At 49.5% G+C, this 15006-nt stretch overlaps 1 protein-coding gene across 1 annotated transcript in view; it reads left to right on the top strand.

Annotated features, from left to right (window-relative positions):
- Positions 1-15006, top strand: part of UBE2O (ubiquitin conjugating enzyme E2 O) — a 63877-nt gene that overhangs the window by 27391 nt on the left and 21480 nt on the right. Inside the window, exons 2-5 of the mRNA XM_086762599.1 lie at positions 6614-6673; positions 11706-11816; positions 12716-12813; positions 14231-14294. Of these exons, the coding sequence (XP_086618725.1) occupies positions 6614-6673; positions 11706-11816; positions 12716-12813; positions 14231-14294 (333 nt within the window). The remainder of the gene's footprint in view (positions 1-6613; positions 6674-11705; positions 11817-12715; positions 12814-14230; positions 14295-15006) is intronic.

The raw sequence follows: 15006 nt of genomic DNA on the forward strand, positions 1-15006 counted from the left end.
GTGCCAGCCAGTGCCGAAGATTTACTCTCACGCTTTTGCAGCTGCATCCCTCAAGGGCTGTTTGTAAAACACTCCGCATTGTCTCGCTCATTGTTCAGCTCCTCTGGGTAGCAGAATTGCAGTTCTCAGGAGTCTTAAGTTTCTAGTGGTCTTTCTTCTGCCCCATTCTTCCATCTTCCTTCCCCACAAAACCCAGCGTGGTTGCAAGCCTCCAGTTGTTAGAAGCGAAGCAACACGTGCCACTTCAAACGTTGCCGTGTGAACCAAGTCTCAGCTTCCACGAGATTCCCTGCTCTCGCTGCTTTCTCCTCTCTGCTCCTGCTCTTTAGACAGCTCGTGTGCAATACAATGTGATCAGCGTAACACAAGTCTTGCAAGGGAAGGGAACTTTGTGTGTGGAACATATTTTCCCGAGAGTAGTGTGCGATGCCACTAGTACTGTGCTGATACTGAAATGGTATTAAAAATATCTTGGCTTCAGATCTTCTGGGTCTTTGAATTTCTGAACCTTTGTCATCTAACTCTGTATCTGTGCTGTATTTGGGCAGCTGACTTGCTATTTTAGGTACCTCGTTTGGATTTAAGTAACAACAACTTGTGTTGAGATGGCTGCTGCACTGCTGTTTCAGCTGAAGTGAATTTGGGGGTGTAATTAGACTGTAGAGTTAAAATTTTAAAAAATTGAGGGACGTTGACTGGGGCTGGCTGCTGTTTTCTCTTAGTGCCCTGTGCTGGAGCTGGTGGTGGGCCTGGAGCTGCATCGTGTAGGAAGGAGGTTTCCCCTTGACCTCCAGTAAAGGCACTGCAGTGGTCCCAGTCACAAACCAGTGCTGCCTGGTGCAGGAGTCTGAATCGTGGCTTCACCTTTGGCAAAAAGGATCTTTCAGGTTTAGAAACCAGGCGTGGAAATGTGGTACACCGTGTCCCGTTCCACGTGGGCTTCCAGGCACTGAGGGGCCAGGTCACTCAGAAGACCTGTGAGGAGCCGCTCAGCTGCGTGCAGTACGGCTGTCTCTTTTCAGAGCACCAGGCACTTGGATTTAGCTTGAACTGGTTATGGAGCAGCCTCTGGGCCTGTACTGGGACTGGAGAGCTCTTTGGTGCCTTGTTAGCTGTTGCTGCAATAGACTGCTTTCCTATGGTTTGCTCTTAACCTGATTTTTTTTTTTTTTTTTTCTTCTCTTAACATTGATGCTACAATCACAACTTCCAAGATGTAGGTGCTGTCCCTTCAAAACAGAAATACTATCGTGGGGATTGCAGGACACTGGCAGCTGGAGTTGGAGGGATGCCCCGGGGAGGGATTTAATTTTTAACTCCAGAACAGATTCAGCGAGTTGACTTGCCAGGAGCACTCTCCAGCGCAGCTTAAAAAACCCTCGATACACGTGAGACGAAACTTCTAGGTGTTAAACGTGGACAGAAATCAGATGTCTAGTCATCTCTCCTCCGTCACAACACTTGTTTGTTGGCACAGAGAAGTGTACCGTGTTTTCTGTGTACAGTACCTCGACTTGACTGAGGAGGAGACAAGAGAGTGCTAATACATCCGCAGAGCATTGTTCATTTCCCCCCCTCACGCTTTCTGTCTTAGTCCCACTGAGAAAACTCGCCATCCCTATTACAAGACACACTTTATAAAATGGTGGGTATTTTCTTTTTTACTTTTTTATTGGCAAACATAGGAGGAGAGCCTGGGAATGGTTTAAGTGAGATCAGCTACACAAGATGTATGAGGAAAGTGCTGGGACGTGCGAGATGGAGAAGCAGCCCGGGATGGATGGCGGCAGCGGGTCTGTGCGGGTCAGAGCCTGGCTTCCCTGCCCTCAAGGTGCTGACCGCTGCTGGCCGAGTCCTTGCGTAACTCAAAGGGCAGAAGCAACCTCCGTAACAGATAGTTCCCTTCGACTCTTAGTTGGATAAGCATTGCAACCATCGTATAGCAGCTCAGGCAAACAGTTTCATCTCCAGCATTGTGCTTTCCTCTTTTGTGTGTGTGTGTTGTATTCCCATTTTTATAAGCAGTTACCAAGGGAGGGTGGCTGTGTGCTGCTTTTTCTCCTCCATCCTTATGTGCTTGTTCCCAGGGCTCTTGTTTTGGAGGATAAAATCTGGAAAGCATCTGGAATAGAAACTGGTGTTCTCCTCACCACAGTGCTTGCGTTGGAGGTAGAGGCTGTGGGATCGCACTAGCACCCTCAGGCAAATTTTACTCTTCATTGGCCAGACATTGAAGTTATATGAGACAGCGCTGACCAAGCGTGAACTTTAACAGATGAAGCTGGCACTGGCAAGCTCTGCGCTGGATCGGGTGTCTTCTGTAGCCAGGGCGTTGCAGGGCAGCTGAGCAGAACGGCAGCTGTAAAACCAGGGCTGATGGAGGCGAGAGGTGTGCTCCCCGGTCCGCGCGTCACTGGGTGTCGAAGAGCAAGGAACTGTGATGGGAAGTTCAGCCCCGGGCAGCGGTGAGTCACAGGAACAGCCTCCTGTCCTTCCTGGTGTGCAGGCGCGGGTTGAACCTGCGAGGCCCGCTGAGCAGTCGACTCCTCGCAGAGCGGGAAGGCAGCCTGCGCGAGAGGCGCGTGCTGGCGTGATTGAGACTGAACCACCAGCAACTGCACGTGGATGCATTCAGCCTTAAAGTTACAGTTCCCGGCTGTGTGTTAGCTTGTCCCCTGGCTTCTGTGTGCGGGTTGTCTGGAGCAGGGGACAGTTTGTTTGCAGTCGTCTCCTGTGACAGCATTGCCCACTTGGAGTGAAGTGTGGCCATAGCAAAAGCAAGTGCTGCTGTTTGCGGGCAGAATTACCTTCTTTTATTTCTCCCAAAGTAAAATATCAAGACTCCTGCTCCATGCGGAAAAGAGACAATATGGGAATAGGAAGGGAGGAGGTGTGCTGGCAGTAAGCACCTGTGTGCTGTCTTTTCCCCTTTGCTGGATAAAACATTTAGGGGTAGGGGGGACAGCTGGTAGCTGGTGCCTGCGGAGGGGTATTTTTGTCCGCTGTTGGGTACCAATGATGCTATCAACAAACCTGAGAAGCTAATTAGTAAATTTAAGCTCTGCTTTTAAATATGCAGGTAGTGAGCAGGGGTTTGTGCCGCCGAGTACTTCAGCGCTGGGTTTGTCTGGATCCACACCTGCCAGGGCTGGTTGTCCCTGTGTCAATCTCAGCAACTCCCTTATCTGTCACTAAACGTCAGAAGTGATTGCTGCTTATTTACCTGCCGCAATACTTGGCACTGGTGGCTACTCCAAATGGTCAAAATAAATTGCTCTCGTGTTGATCTCTTGAAGGCAGTTGTCAGAGGGGGAAATTGGCCCCCTGGCTCCCGTTTGCTTTATGGAGTTGAGAGGTTAAGCCCGGAGCGTTACGGTGTGAGCTTAGCACAGCCCTGCCCAAGGACGCCTTAGCTGCTGAACTGGTCGCTAAAGCGAGGAGCGGGTTCACTGTCAGATTTATCTCCTGCCCTCTGCAGTTAATTAAAAAAACAACCCAAAACACACAGGAAGATTTGGCTTCAGATTACAAGTTTGTGATAAGAAATGAGACAAATGGTTTGAAGCAATAAGCTACCAAGGCTTAATGAGTAAATGCTCAGCAGCGAGGCAGAAATGTCTGTCCCTTCCTAATCGGCCCAGTTTGAGGTGTGAGCTGTAATAGCTGCCTTATTTCATCTGAGGTGAGGTGACTCAGCTGGGAAGGGGAGCGTGTTCCTGCTGGTTCTTGTTCTCTCTGCAGAAACCAGAATCTCTGTACCCCTCCCGCTGCATGGGTATGAGAGCATCGTCAGACCTGGTGAAGTGTTGGGTGTTCTCCGAGTTGCAGCTGGTGCCTTTGGCTGGTAGATCTGTGCAGCTCAGACACCAGCGCTGAGCACCACGGGAGCATCTGAACAGCGGAGGGAATAAATGGGTGCCAGAGCTCTTCTGCCTCTTCTGTTTGTGTCGGTGCACCAACTGGCTCCTGGTGTGCTGGTCGGCCCTTTTTGCCTGGGTAGGATGTGTGCGCAGTGATGAGTATCTTTTGGTTTGCCTTATTTAACACACAAATGTGAATTTACTTTTCAGAAAGGCAGCACAACATGTTTGGAGGGTGTTTGGCATACAGGAGCGCAGTGCTAGCTAAGAGCATCTCTGGGAAACTATTATTTCTTACTCTTGGGGCCATTATCAGGGCACATGGCTAGGACATACAACTAGTCGTGTTAATCCTGACTTTCACAGAGGTGAATATTGCTACGGAGCTGTAAGTACCTATTTCAAAAGTGCTTCTCCAAGATTGAGTTCCCTCGCTGCCAGGTGAGGGGCTGACCTGTCTTGTGTTCATCCACAGCCGTTGTGCCTCACTCTGGCCGGGTGTCTTTGGGTTTTGACATTCTTCTGTGCGGTGACGGACCTGTTAAGTATTTATCCTTGATGCTAGCGTTCTGCCTACTGCTTGGCTTGCTTATCCTAGCAACTGAGGCAGGTGAGTCTGGCACATGGAGCTGAAAATAGTTGTGCTGCCTTTAAAAATCAGGAGAGCTGCAAACAGGTGAGATGTTCCCCTCCAGAGAAAGTTTTATGCCTTGCTCTGGGAAGAATTTGTGTGATTATATCCTTCAGGAAGGATCACAGAATGGGAAAGCTACCCACTTACAGCTTTGGCTTACCATAGCTGGCTAACTCACGAGTGCTGCGCTGCCAGGTAGCACCGGCTTGTCTTCTCCATCTGGGTTCTTCAGGTGGTGTTTCATACAGAGCAGAGCAGCATGGCTCAATGATGTGTTGAAACATAATGCATCAGTTTAAACATCACATGTCAGAGATTAAATTGCCCTAATGCGTGTCGAAATGAAAGTATGACTATACATTTGGAGCTCTGTAGCAAGAGAACTCCAGTTAAAATACCCAAACTGCTGCTCACGTGTGGGTACTTACTGGAATGTGACCGCTGCTGCCTGGTTCGGGATGGTAAAAGGCTATCTACACTGTACTTATTTTAACAAATAACTTTAGAAATCTGGATAAAAATTGATGTCTATGTACCCTGGTGGGATGTGGGAGGTGATGAAAACGCTTCCACAGTCTGGAAGTGGGCTGTGGGAGGCTTCAGGTTTCCCGCTCCGGTGGAGCTCTGACTCCAGAAGCTGGGTCTAAAAGCCTGGCTGGCTGGCTCTCTTCCTCCCTCACTGAAACATGCCGTCAAGAAGGCAATAAATATCCAGGTGCTTTGGCTTGATTCCGGATCCTGTCCGCGGATTATAGATTTATGCCTGATTCAGTAATGCAGGCTGTGAGCTAGGGCGGGGGTCAGGGTGAAGCGCTGACAGAGCATAGTGGGTTTGGGGCTGGGGGTCAACAAGGAGAAGCAACAAATGCAGCAGGAGTGGAGAGAAAAATTCTGTAAGATGTGAAAGGCTCTGTCCCTGATACGGCGTTCATGTGGTGCTTCCCAGAGCACGTGGTGTATTTGTGGGGCTCAGTGATGCACCAACGCCAGTGTGTTCTCGACCACCGCAATGCAAATGCCACTTCTCCCTGTTCAGCAGGAAATCTTAACTGAGGTGCTGTGAGCTGAGCAGGCCTGAAACTGGAGTTCAGTCTCGTGCTCTCCGTGTTGGCATACCTGGGAGGTTATCCCTCCCGTGGCACTTCAGTATTGGTGTATTCGCTGGCAGCTGCGTTTTGCAGTTCGGAGCTTGCTGACAACACGTAATGAACCAGCCTGCGGGTGGTTTCAGGCCAGTGAAACAGCTTGATGGAGCGGTTCTGGAAGGACATCCCTTGGCCAACTGACCAGCAGTCGCTGGAGGTCCGTCAGGCGATACCTCCCCTTACAGGTAACGACTCCTGGTGCCCGCAGCTCTGCGTGAGCTGGTGTCAAATATATCGTGACGGTCCAGCCGCGTCTGTTGCCAGCACTAGCGCTTTGCCAGCAAGTGCTTCAGCAGGAGCTGGAGTGTCAGCAGTGCTGCGACTTCATCCGTGCTCCTGTCGATGTTTTGTTACCTGCGTGGACCTGGGGGCTACTGAGTGCAGACACAGCCGTTGCTTTTCCTTTTTTTTTTTTTTCCCCAAGACAAGTGCTTGCTGCACTGAATTTGGCACCAATTCCCCTGCCAGCTAAGACTTCTCACTCTACACTACCTTGCTTAAAATGGTCCAGGCCAAACAGGATTTGCACAGATATTTGGGGGTGTCCTGGGTGAAAAGCGTTCAGGATGAGACACAGAACTGGGGTGTAATGCGCTTCTTCCTGTGGCTTCTGTCCTCTCTAGCACATAGGCTTGATGTGGGTAGGGAATGATGTGGGGTGAGCATGGAGGAGGTGGAGAGGGAGACTTGAGGCGATGAACGCGTCAGAATGTCTGCGCCCTTGTTGATGTCTGACTTAAAGCACAGTTGTGGACGGCTCGCCTGATTGCTGTGTTTCAGATCTCCCAGCTGGATTTTGCGAATGTGTCGAGGGGGTTAACTCGGTGTTTGGAAGTGCCTCGGCATCCTCTGCTGAAAACTTTCTCCGTCCGAAGGATTGGGACGCTGCATTTGTATTTGTCATGTTATTTCTGACTACGTATCATCTGGGGTCACTAAACTCGGTGTCTCTCTCTCTCTCTCTCTCCCCTTAGCTGAAGCTTGAAGATCGCTCTGTGGTCCCTCGAGATGTGGTCAGACACATGAGCTCCAGCGTAAGTGCTTTTCTCTTTGTCCCTTTTTGATTGTGATAGTGCTGCATGGATTTCTAAGACTTGCCAAATTGCCTGGATGGAACCGAGCGGTAATGCTTTGAGCACGTTCTATTTTTAGTGTTTGATAGACCTAGCTGCATCCTTTGAAAATGAGATGCTGATAAGGCTGCCTCTCTGCTGTTGCATATCTGCAAAGGTCTCCTGAGCACGCGGGCCTGATAACGTCAGGTAATGAGACAAGAAGCTTGTCTGTTCTGCCATCCTTTCGGTTTTGAATCAATCCATTCTGAGATGTCGGGGAGTGTGGACCTGCGCTCCTGGACCTCACGGGGAGGCTGGAGCGGAGGCAGATTGCATTGCCACTGCGTGCCTTTGGTGTGCTGTGGTAGAGAATTTTGAGGAGGTATTTGCAGGGAGATCTCTCAATCCACAGTAAACACCATCTTGTCCAATTTCTCCCAGAAACAGAGCAAATCCCAGCACTACTGAAGCAAGACATACGTTGAAACATCTGACACAGCTAGGTCAGCAGAAAGCAGCTGGTTCTCAGTCAGCAGCCTGTAACTGGTACCGTTGCTCTTCCTGGGCACTGCTTTAAGTCGTTCTGTGCTAGTTGTTCAGCATTTGTGCTTATTGCTTATCAGAGGTGTGTGGATTTGGCTGTTGTGTAGGGAATTCTGGCAGTGTTGTTCAGATCCATGATCAGATGAGATGTGGTCCCTTTAGGAGCTTAGCTGGGTTGTGGTTTCTTGCTGTCGCGCGCACCTGCCCTGGAACCCTGAGCCATATGGGCTGCCGTGCGCACGCCTCTCTTCCCTTGACTCGCTTCCAGCAGCGTGGCTACCAGGGATGCGATGGAGCAGGCGGCTGGCCACGGACTGCTGCGGTGGCCCCACATGGTGTGCAGCCTGCTGCGGGGATGGGGAAGCCGTTTTCTGACCTGGGTGTTTGGTTTTTTTAAATAAAGCCTTTTTTGTCAATTAAAAAAAGGAAACCCACCCTTTTTTCACAGGATCTTCCAGAGGGAAGAAAAGGGAGGAAAAACCTTAGGGGGTAATTTGAAAAATGCTGAAACAAAATACTACCTTAAGAAATGTGATTGTTGTTTGAAATGGAAATTTGGAGTCAGTGTATCTCACTAAAACTGCAGCTCTTTGAAAGCGTTTCAATCCAAAACAATGAACAGCCAGCAAATTGAAGTATTGGCCGTTGAACCTGGCCCAGCTGGACGCTGTAGCGTATCCCTCTCGCTCAGAAGGGTGCTCTGAGTCCTGCCGCTCAACTCCTTGTTCTGCGATGCTTCTTTAAGTCGTTTTAAGCTTTCAGGACAGCAGGTTTTTCTCCTCCTGGCAAACGTGGGTGTGCTGCTTTTGTTTGCAATTTCCATACTCATCTGAGCAGAAGTTGGCTTCTCTGGCTTGCTGCATGTATATCAGTAGATACGTTGCCCAGCAGTTGTTTTTCATGCTCATTTTTTGTCTGTTTGCATTTTTAAACACTGGCTTTTGCTTGACCGTTCATACTAGTGGCTGATAACTTAATTATTTTAATTGATGGAGTGATGAGGGTATAACTCAATTTCTTCTCTCTGTTCAAAAACATAGCCAATCTGAAGATGACTTACACTTCCCCTTACCCTCAAGGATGTTTTAAGTGTCAGTGGTAAATGAAACAATAAACTCCTTCTATCCCAAAGGAGACCTTCACTTGTTCATCAGATGTATTCAAAAAATTACAAGAGCATTTAAAATAGAAAATCTGCAAGTGTCAGCCTGCCAAGTTCAGGATGTGGGATGGTTGCCCTGCGCCAGCTGGCCTGGCAAACGCACAATGTGGAACTTAGGCGGTATTCACCACGCTGTCCTGGGGCTTGTTTTTAACCTTGTGCGGGAAGGACTCGGTCCTCTGTTCCTCAAGAGAGGAGCGCTGACTCAAATTCATGTGTTTCTCATTGAGCACTGAGCGTGGGGAAAGACTGCTCCGGGGTAACGCAGAAAACGCTCACTTTCTCTGCGTTTGCGGGCCTGCGAATCTAATCCGGCTGGATGAGAGGTGGTGAGAGCGGCAGAGCTCATTTTCCAGGTGATACACTAATTTTGGGGGAAAGATCAGAAATGGGTCTGTAATCTGTCAGATGCCTGGATTTTGTTGCTTCAAAGGGTGCTGGGCCATGCTGTCTCTCTTAAAAAAAAAGGAATAAGAGGGTGGTGTAAGGATCCCCTCATAACGAAGAGAGTGTTGAGGGAAGGAGTAGAAGGAGGGAGAGGTAGGAGACACGGGATTTAAGCCTGTGCTTGCTGAGCTGCCCTTGTCTCAGATGAGAGTTTGCTGGTCTGCCTTAAGCCTTGTCTCTGGAGAAGGAAAGTCACTTCTCCATCAAGCCGCTGCTTAAATGATCTCCAGCACGGTGCATGCTGTCGGGTACCAGGGGAAGCAGGGAGAAAGCCAGGGAGTGGACTTAATTCTGGTGTAAGTGGGGCTTGAACCCATCGACTCCTCTAACGAGGATCAGTCACCTCCTTTTTGGGGTTGATGGAAGCTGGTTTTTGTAACAGAGCTGTGGAATGTCAGCTCATTTCATTTGGCCTCTCCGTTAATTGGAACACCTAATGAGCAGGACGGGACGGGTGTGTTCGAGCAGGCCGGTGGGGAGCCGCGCTCCGGCCATAGACCTGCCGTGGAAGACGAGACAAGCTGGCGACTTCTCGCTGCGGGACTGCGTTGCTGAGCGCTGCTGTAATCTCACGGAGTGATTCAGCGCAACCCCTCGGCGACAGTGAAAGAAACTCACAATAAATGCGGGTTCAGTGGCAGGTGAGGGAGGAGAGCGGTGACTCAACAGCCCTGGAGCTTCTGGGGCAGCTCACAACATCGGTCTCTGCTTTCTCAACCACAGGCGACGCTCTGTGCTTGCTGAGGTGTTTTGCATCTGGAAGAAGCAAGCTGAACGGAACCTGGTGCTCTTGCCTGTGACGGGTGGCACCCAGCTGTGTCAGATGGGAGGCAGGCGTCTTCTCCAGGGGGAACCTGCCAGACAACGGGCAGAGGGTGTGGGTGCACGTCAGTCGCCCCAGTCTCATTTTTATTACTTGTTAGTCTTTCCACATCAGTAAAAAAGAGGGTTTGGGCCCAGAGACAAGATGATGCACAGAAACCGCAGGTGTTGGATTGTATCACGTCTCGGAGCTGCTGTCATGTTGGCTGCTGATAAAGGAAAGATAAGTTCTGAAGTGCTCAGTGTAGGGCAAGGGCTTTGTTTCTTGAAGGTTTTTGTTCCGAGTACTAAGCAATCTGAGACACGGGGCCTGAGCTGCAAAGCACGGTCGTGGGATAGACTGGGTATACTTATCTGGAGGAGAAGCAGGGTGAGTGGCTGTGCTCTGGCTTCAGAAGCTGTGGGTTTTGGCTGAGCAGGTGCCACTTCTGAGTAAGCCCTGCTCACCCTGCGGCTGGAATTGCTGCGGGGTTTGCCAGAGCTACGCTGGATTCACTTTTCAGGTGAGAGTTACGGTACAGCTCTGCTGTACCTGCGCAGGCTGCGAGCTGCGTTGGGCTTTGCTCTCTGCCGTGAGGGAGCCATAGCTGGGAAAGGTTTCCTCTGCTTCCCAGCCTTTCTGGAAAGAAATGGGAGTGACACGTGGAGCAGCTGGGGGGAAGGAGCCCCTACTGCTCTGGGCTCTGCCAGCCCCTGGCCGCGCTGGCACAGCTATGCACGTGGGGCAGGACCCGGTCTCTTCATTGCCGCCGCCTCGGGAGCCAGCATGCCACGGAGCAGAGGGTTTGTGTGGTGTGAGGAAGAGGACTTGCAGCAGGCAGGTGGAAAGCCAGCCAGCCAAACGGGCCGAGCCGTCTGCCCAGGAATTGTCCTGGAGCGCGGGTGTCTGCTCTAACTACCAAACCCCGAGCTGAGGCTGGATGAGCTGAGCACAGCAAACTCCTGAACTCCCCAGCGGGCTGCCCAGGGCTCTGAGTGAAAGCCTTGAATAAATGTTTAACGTGATCAAGAGAGCAGCGTGTTTGTAAGTGGACTGAGCAAACAAATCCACTTCTCACAGGGTACAAGCCCTTAAGTGTTACACTCAAGTCCTGTTGGAGCGGAGACCTTGATGCTCGAGATAAGGACAGCGTCAGAAGCTGCTGATAGCAGGGCATTTGTTGTGCTGGCCCTCAGTCAGCATTTATAACGGACTCGTGGGCTTTAATAAAGAGGAGTATCGCTTGTCCCAGCTGTCGGGAGGCCAGGGCAGCTGCCGCATTTGACAGTGTTTGGGTTAGCAGCCCTTCCTCGCAGGCCTCTGCCATATGTGAGCAACGTGCGCATTGCCTGCTCCCTGCCAAGCCATCCCCAGAAGGCTCCTGACAGCACACATTATTTTCTTGGGGACAAAAAAGATTAAAACTTTGCTAAAAAGCGAGGGAGATAACGACAGCCATCCCGTAATTGGACCAACTGTAAAATGTCTGGCTTGTAACCTTGAAATCTGACTCAAAGTGCTAGATATTTTTTTTAGCATGGCAGCAAGTGAAAACCATTTATAATGTCCTGCAAAATCAAGCTTTACAGGAGAAGTCACAGCTAGGTTTAAAGACTCTGTTTTGCTCTGGGTTGATGATCTACCCCTGCCTTTGCTGACTCAGGGCAGTTCCTGCAGGATGCTCCTGCGGAGTTGCGGAGATCTGCTGAGTTAAGTAGACCAAGGATCCAGGCAGATTTTAAAGCAAGTAAATGCTGATCGCTGATGACATAGCATGGTCTTATTTGACCAGATGCCAGAGTCTCTGAGCTGCTGCTTTAGCAGGCGTTGCAAATTCCAGCTGGGAAGAAAACGCTACAGGGCTTTAATAGTGCTCTCACCTTCTGAGTTATCGTAGGGTCATGTGTAATGCCCCTTCGGAACAAGGGCCTGAAGGGTTAAGAGGGGGTTTAATCTTGGAAGTTTGTCTCTGCACTTCTGATCTGTATGCAGAGCACTTAGGTGTGTAGGTGGGACCTTCCCTCGGTGATAACCCTCTTTCTCTTTTGTGCTTTCAGGACAGCCAGTGTGGGACTGTGATTGATGTCAACATAGAGTGTGCTGTGAAGCTGGTAGGAACCAACTGCATCCTCTACCCTGTCAACAGCAAAGACCTGCAGCATATCTGGGTGAGAACACTGCCAAAGCACACGTGGAGCCAGGGCTTGCTGGTTTGGGGGGTGTTGCTGTATTCCAAGTGACACATGCAAGGGAGGCGTCCATATTGTGCGAGATGCATCTGCAGTTTGGGTTTATTTTAAACTTGCTGAAAGCGTCCTCCTTGGAAGAAGATGATGCAGCATCGCCTCATCTCCCCGTCTGTTCTGTTTCTGATCACATCGCTGGGACCAAATTGACTTGGAGGGCCAGGCTGACATTGTGTTGTGTGAGAACATCTGCACTGGGATGGGCTGGAGTGAGCAGCTGACTGGGGCAGCCCCACGGCAGCGGCACAGAGCTGCTGAGCTGCAGTATTGTTGTTGTTTAAACCGGCTATAAAAATGCTGAGGGGAGTCGAGTGTCTTTCTGTTGAGCTGGAACAGTCTGAAACCTACCTGGTTCTCCCTCCTGAGTGAGCGGGTGATTTCCAAAGACCGGGTGGGATAGGGTTTCGTCGTTCTTTTTCCTCTGAGAAAAAGATAATTTGGGAGTGAAGAGCAGGCGTGTCACAACCCTTCTCAATAAACAGCTCATGGAAAGGCAGTGGGGTACAGGCTTCTCTGCTTGAGATGGAATATTAGGCTCAGTAATAAAAACTGTTAATATTGGCAAGTGCAACTTAGCAAGTTTAAGATCCGAGGAAAAAAGCCCAGAAGGCCTGAGCTGTTTAAGTGGAGGATCCAGGCTGTGTGCTGACTGTCGAGCAAACTCTTCAATGTACATTTATTCTGGATTACAGTGAGATCTGCCGTTGCTGTCATAAATCCCTTTGAGGTTGCTCTTTAGTCTGTGTTGTCTGAGGACTGACTGGGTGGCTTAAAGTGCAAGGGTTGGTGTTTCTGAGCCTTGTTTCCTGTTTTGTTCGTAGCCTTTCATGTATGGTGACTACATAGCCTATGACTGCTGGCTGGGCAAGGTCTATGATTTGAAGAACCAAGTCATCCTCAAGCTTTCCAATGGAGCCAGGTACTACTTTTCTGTTGAAAGCGTTGGGTTTCACGATCCTGATCTCTTTTGGGAGAGCTAAAAGCAGGCTGGGCTTCTCATTTACATCCTGATAAATCATCTGCTTGCGTTATCTTCAGATATAGAGTAAGAATACATCTTTCTCTGAAAACACCGCGGTTCATTGGTCACCCTCTGGAAGAGCAGTTGTCTGAAAGGTGGCAATTTTTTCAATCCCAGCAGATCAGTCCCCCAGAACTGAAGTATTTTGGTTTTTAAGCTGCACTTCTCCCCTGGCTTTCAGATGGATTGCTTATGCCAGACTGTTTCTCAGTAGGAGTGCATACCTTCACTGAGATGCAGGGAGGGAGGATTCTTACCTTAAAAAAAAAAAAAAAAAAATCCTATCAAAGTGTAGAAGCCTGCAGGCTAGTGCTTTTCGTCACAGATTAAAAAGCAGTCCAAGACTGAACAGCATTGTTTTTTCTTAACTCTTATTTGTAGCTGTATTAGGAATGCTTTTTTCAAAAATGTCGACAGAAATATCTGGTTAGCTTAGTCTGTTCTGCAAAGCCAGCAGAAGGATCTTGATTCTGTTCCTTGTGCATGTCAGAGTTACTTGAGAACTAAAACCACCTTAACTCACCACGTGCACTCTGTTACTGGGGCCTGTCTTGTCCACCAAACATTTTTGCGACGGAAGGAACCAGTGGAGGGCCAAGAGGCTTACGGGCCCGGCAGCTGGGGGACAACCCATCTGTGAACTGGGTGGTGACTGATGTTAAGAACAAAACAAAACCAAACCCACAATCCTGCAGACAGCTCCGAGTCTTTCTCAGAAGTGAGTAATGCGAGAGCTGTAACAGGTGATTGGCAGATGCGTCTGAGTTTGATTGTTTTAGCTTTTGGTTAACCCAGACTGAAAGGCTCTCGTGTGTTAAACTGGGAGTGAAAAATAGCTCCACTTTCCCTGTCTGTGTCACCTGCAGTTACTGCTGTGATTTAAAACCTTGCTTGGGTTCTGTTACCGGCTCATGCACAGCTGTGTAAAATGAGGTAGCTGTTCCCAAAATCTCTTCCTGATCATTTGAAATCCCAGCAGCGCCGGCTCTGGAAGTGCAGCTGTTACCGAAGCGGTATACCCAGATCACTGTTAGGTTCCAGTGTAGGTACGAGAAACAAACGGGACTTTGCAGCAGATAAACCTTGTCCAGCACCCTGCGTATGACTTAATTATTTTTTTTTACGTGCTGAAGGGAACTCTTAAGTATCAGGCAGCTCTTTTGTAGCTTGTCTACAACCAGTGGACCATAAAGGCTCAGTGCTGTACTGCTGGGCGCATGGACAGACCTGCTCGGCCAGCGTCAGGTGATTTGGAGCTGTTTGCTTTTGGGATGGATGGCTCAGGAAATGTGACCGTGTCTCTTGTCTTTTCCAGGTGTTCTATGAGCACAGAAGATGGAGCCAAGCTGTATGATGTTTGTCCTCACGTCAGTGACTCGGTGAGCTTCTGGTTCTCCTGAGAGTCTTTTTGATCACCTTCACCTTGTAAGCTTTTTGTGCAGGAGGGAGGGGCGGGGCAAAACTGTAGGCACTGATTAATCTTAAAAATTAAACGATGCATCACAGCTGAGAAACACTTCACTAGATCTTCCCTTGAAGTAAGTGTAAGAGGATGTAGCTTCAAGGTGATGTTAGTAATGAGTGGGTTTTGAAGAGGTATTAGTTCGTGTATCCAGCTGCTTTCCTTGCAAACAGCTTGCGTAACATGCAGTCAGCTGGCTGATAGCAAGGCAGTTCAGTGTCTGCTCGTTGTATCTGTACATGCTTAAAAAGGCCCTTACTCCGTTTAATGCTTTCAGAATTGTCCCCTTCTGGAAAAGGGCGTGTTGTTTAAAAGGTGTTCTGCTAGAAGCATGTTTCCAGACAGTGTAAAACACTGTCTCTCTTGCTATTGTAATCATCACGTTCTCTGAATGGAGACCTGCCACCGTACTGGCATTTTCCAAATCACGTGCTGGGGAAGGTTTTGCTAACTTCTGAGTAAAACAGAGTTCCCTGTGTGAGGATGGACTCTAACCTCTCTCACCTTCAGAGGCTGCCGACGGCTTGCATGTTCTTCCAGACGGCATCAGTAGGGCCTCACCACACTCCTGGCAGTGGTACTGGAGTTGGCTGAGGGACGTGTGATTTCTAGGAGCTGGCAATGCAGCC

The sequence above is a fragment of the Chlamydotis macqueenii genome, chromosome 18 (assembly GCF_036417535.1).
Source record: "Chlamydotis macqueenii isolate bChlMac1 chromosome 18, bChlMac1.mat, whole genome shotgun sequence".
Taxonomy (NCBI): domain Eukaryota; kingdom Metazoa; phylum Chordata; class Aves; order Otidiformes; family Otididae; genus Chlamydotis; species Chlamydotis macqueenii.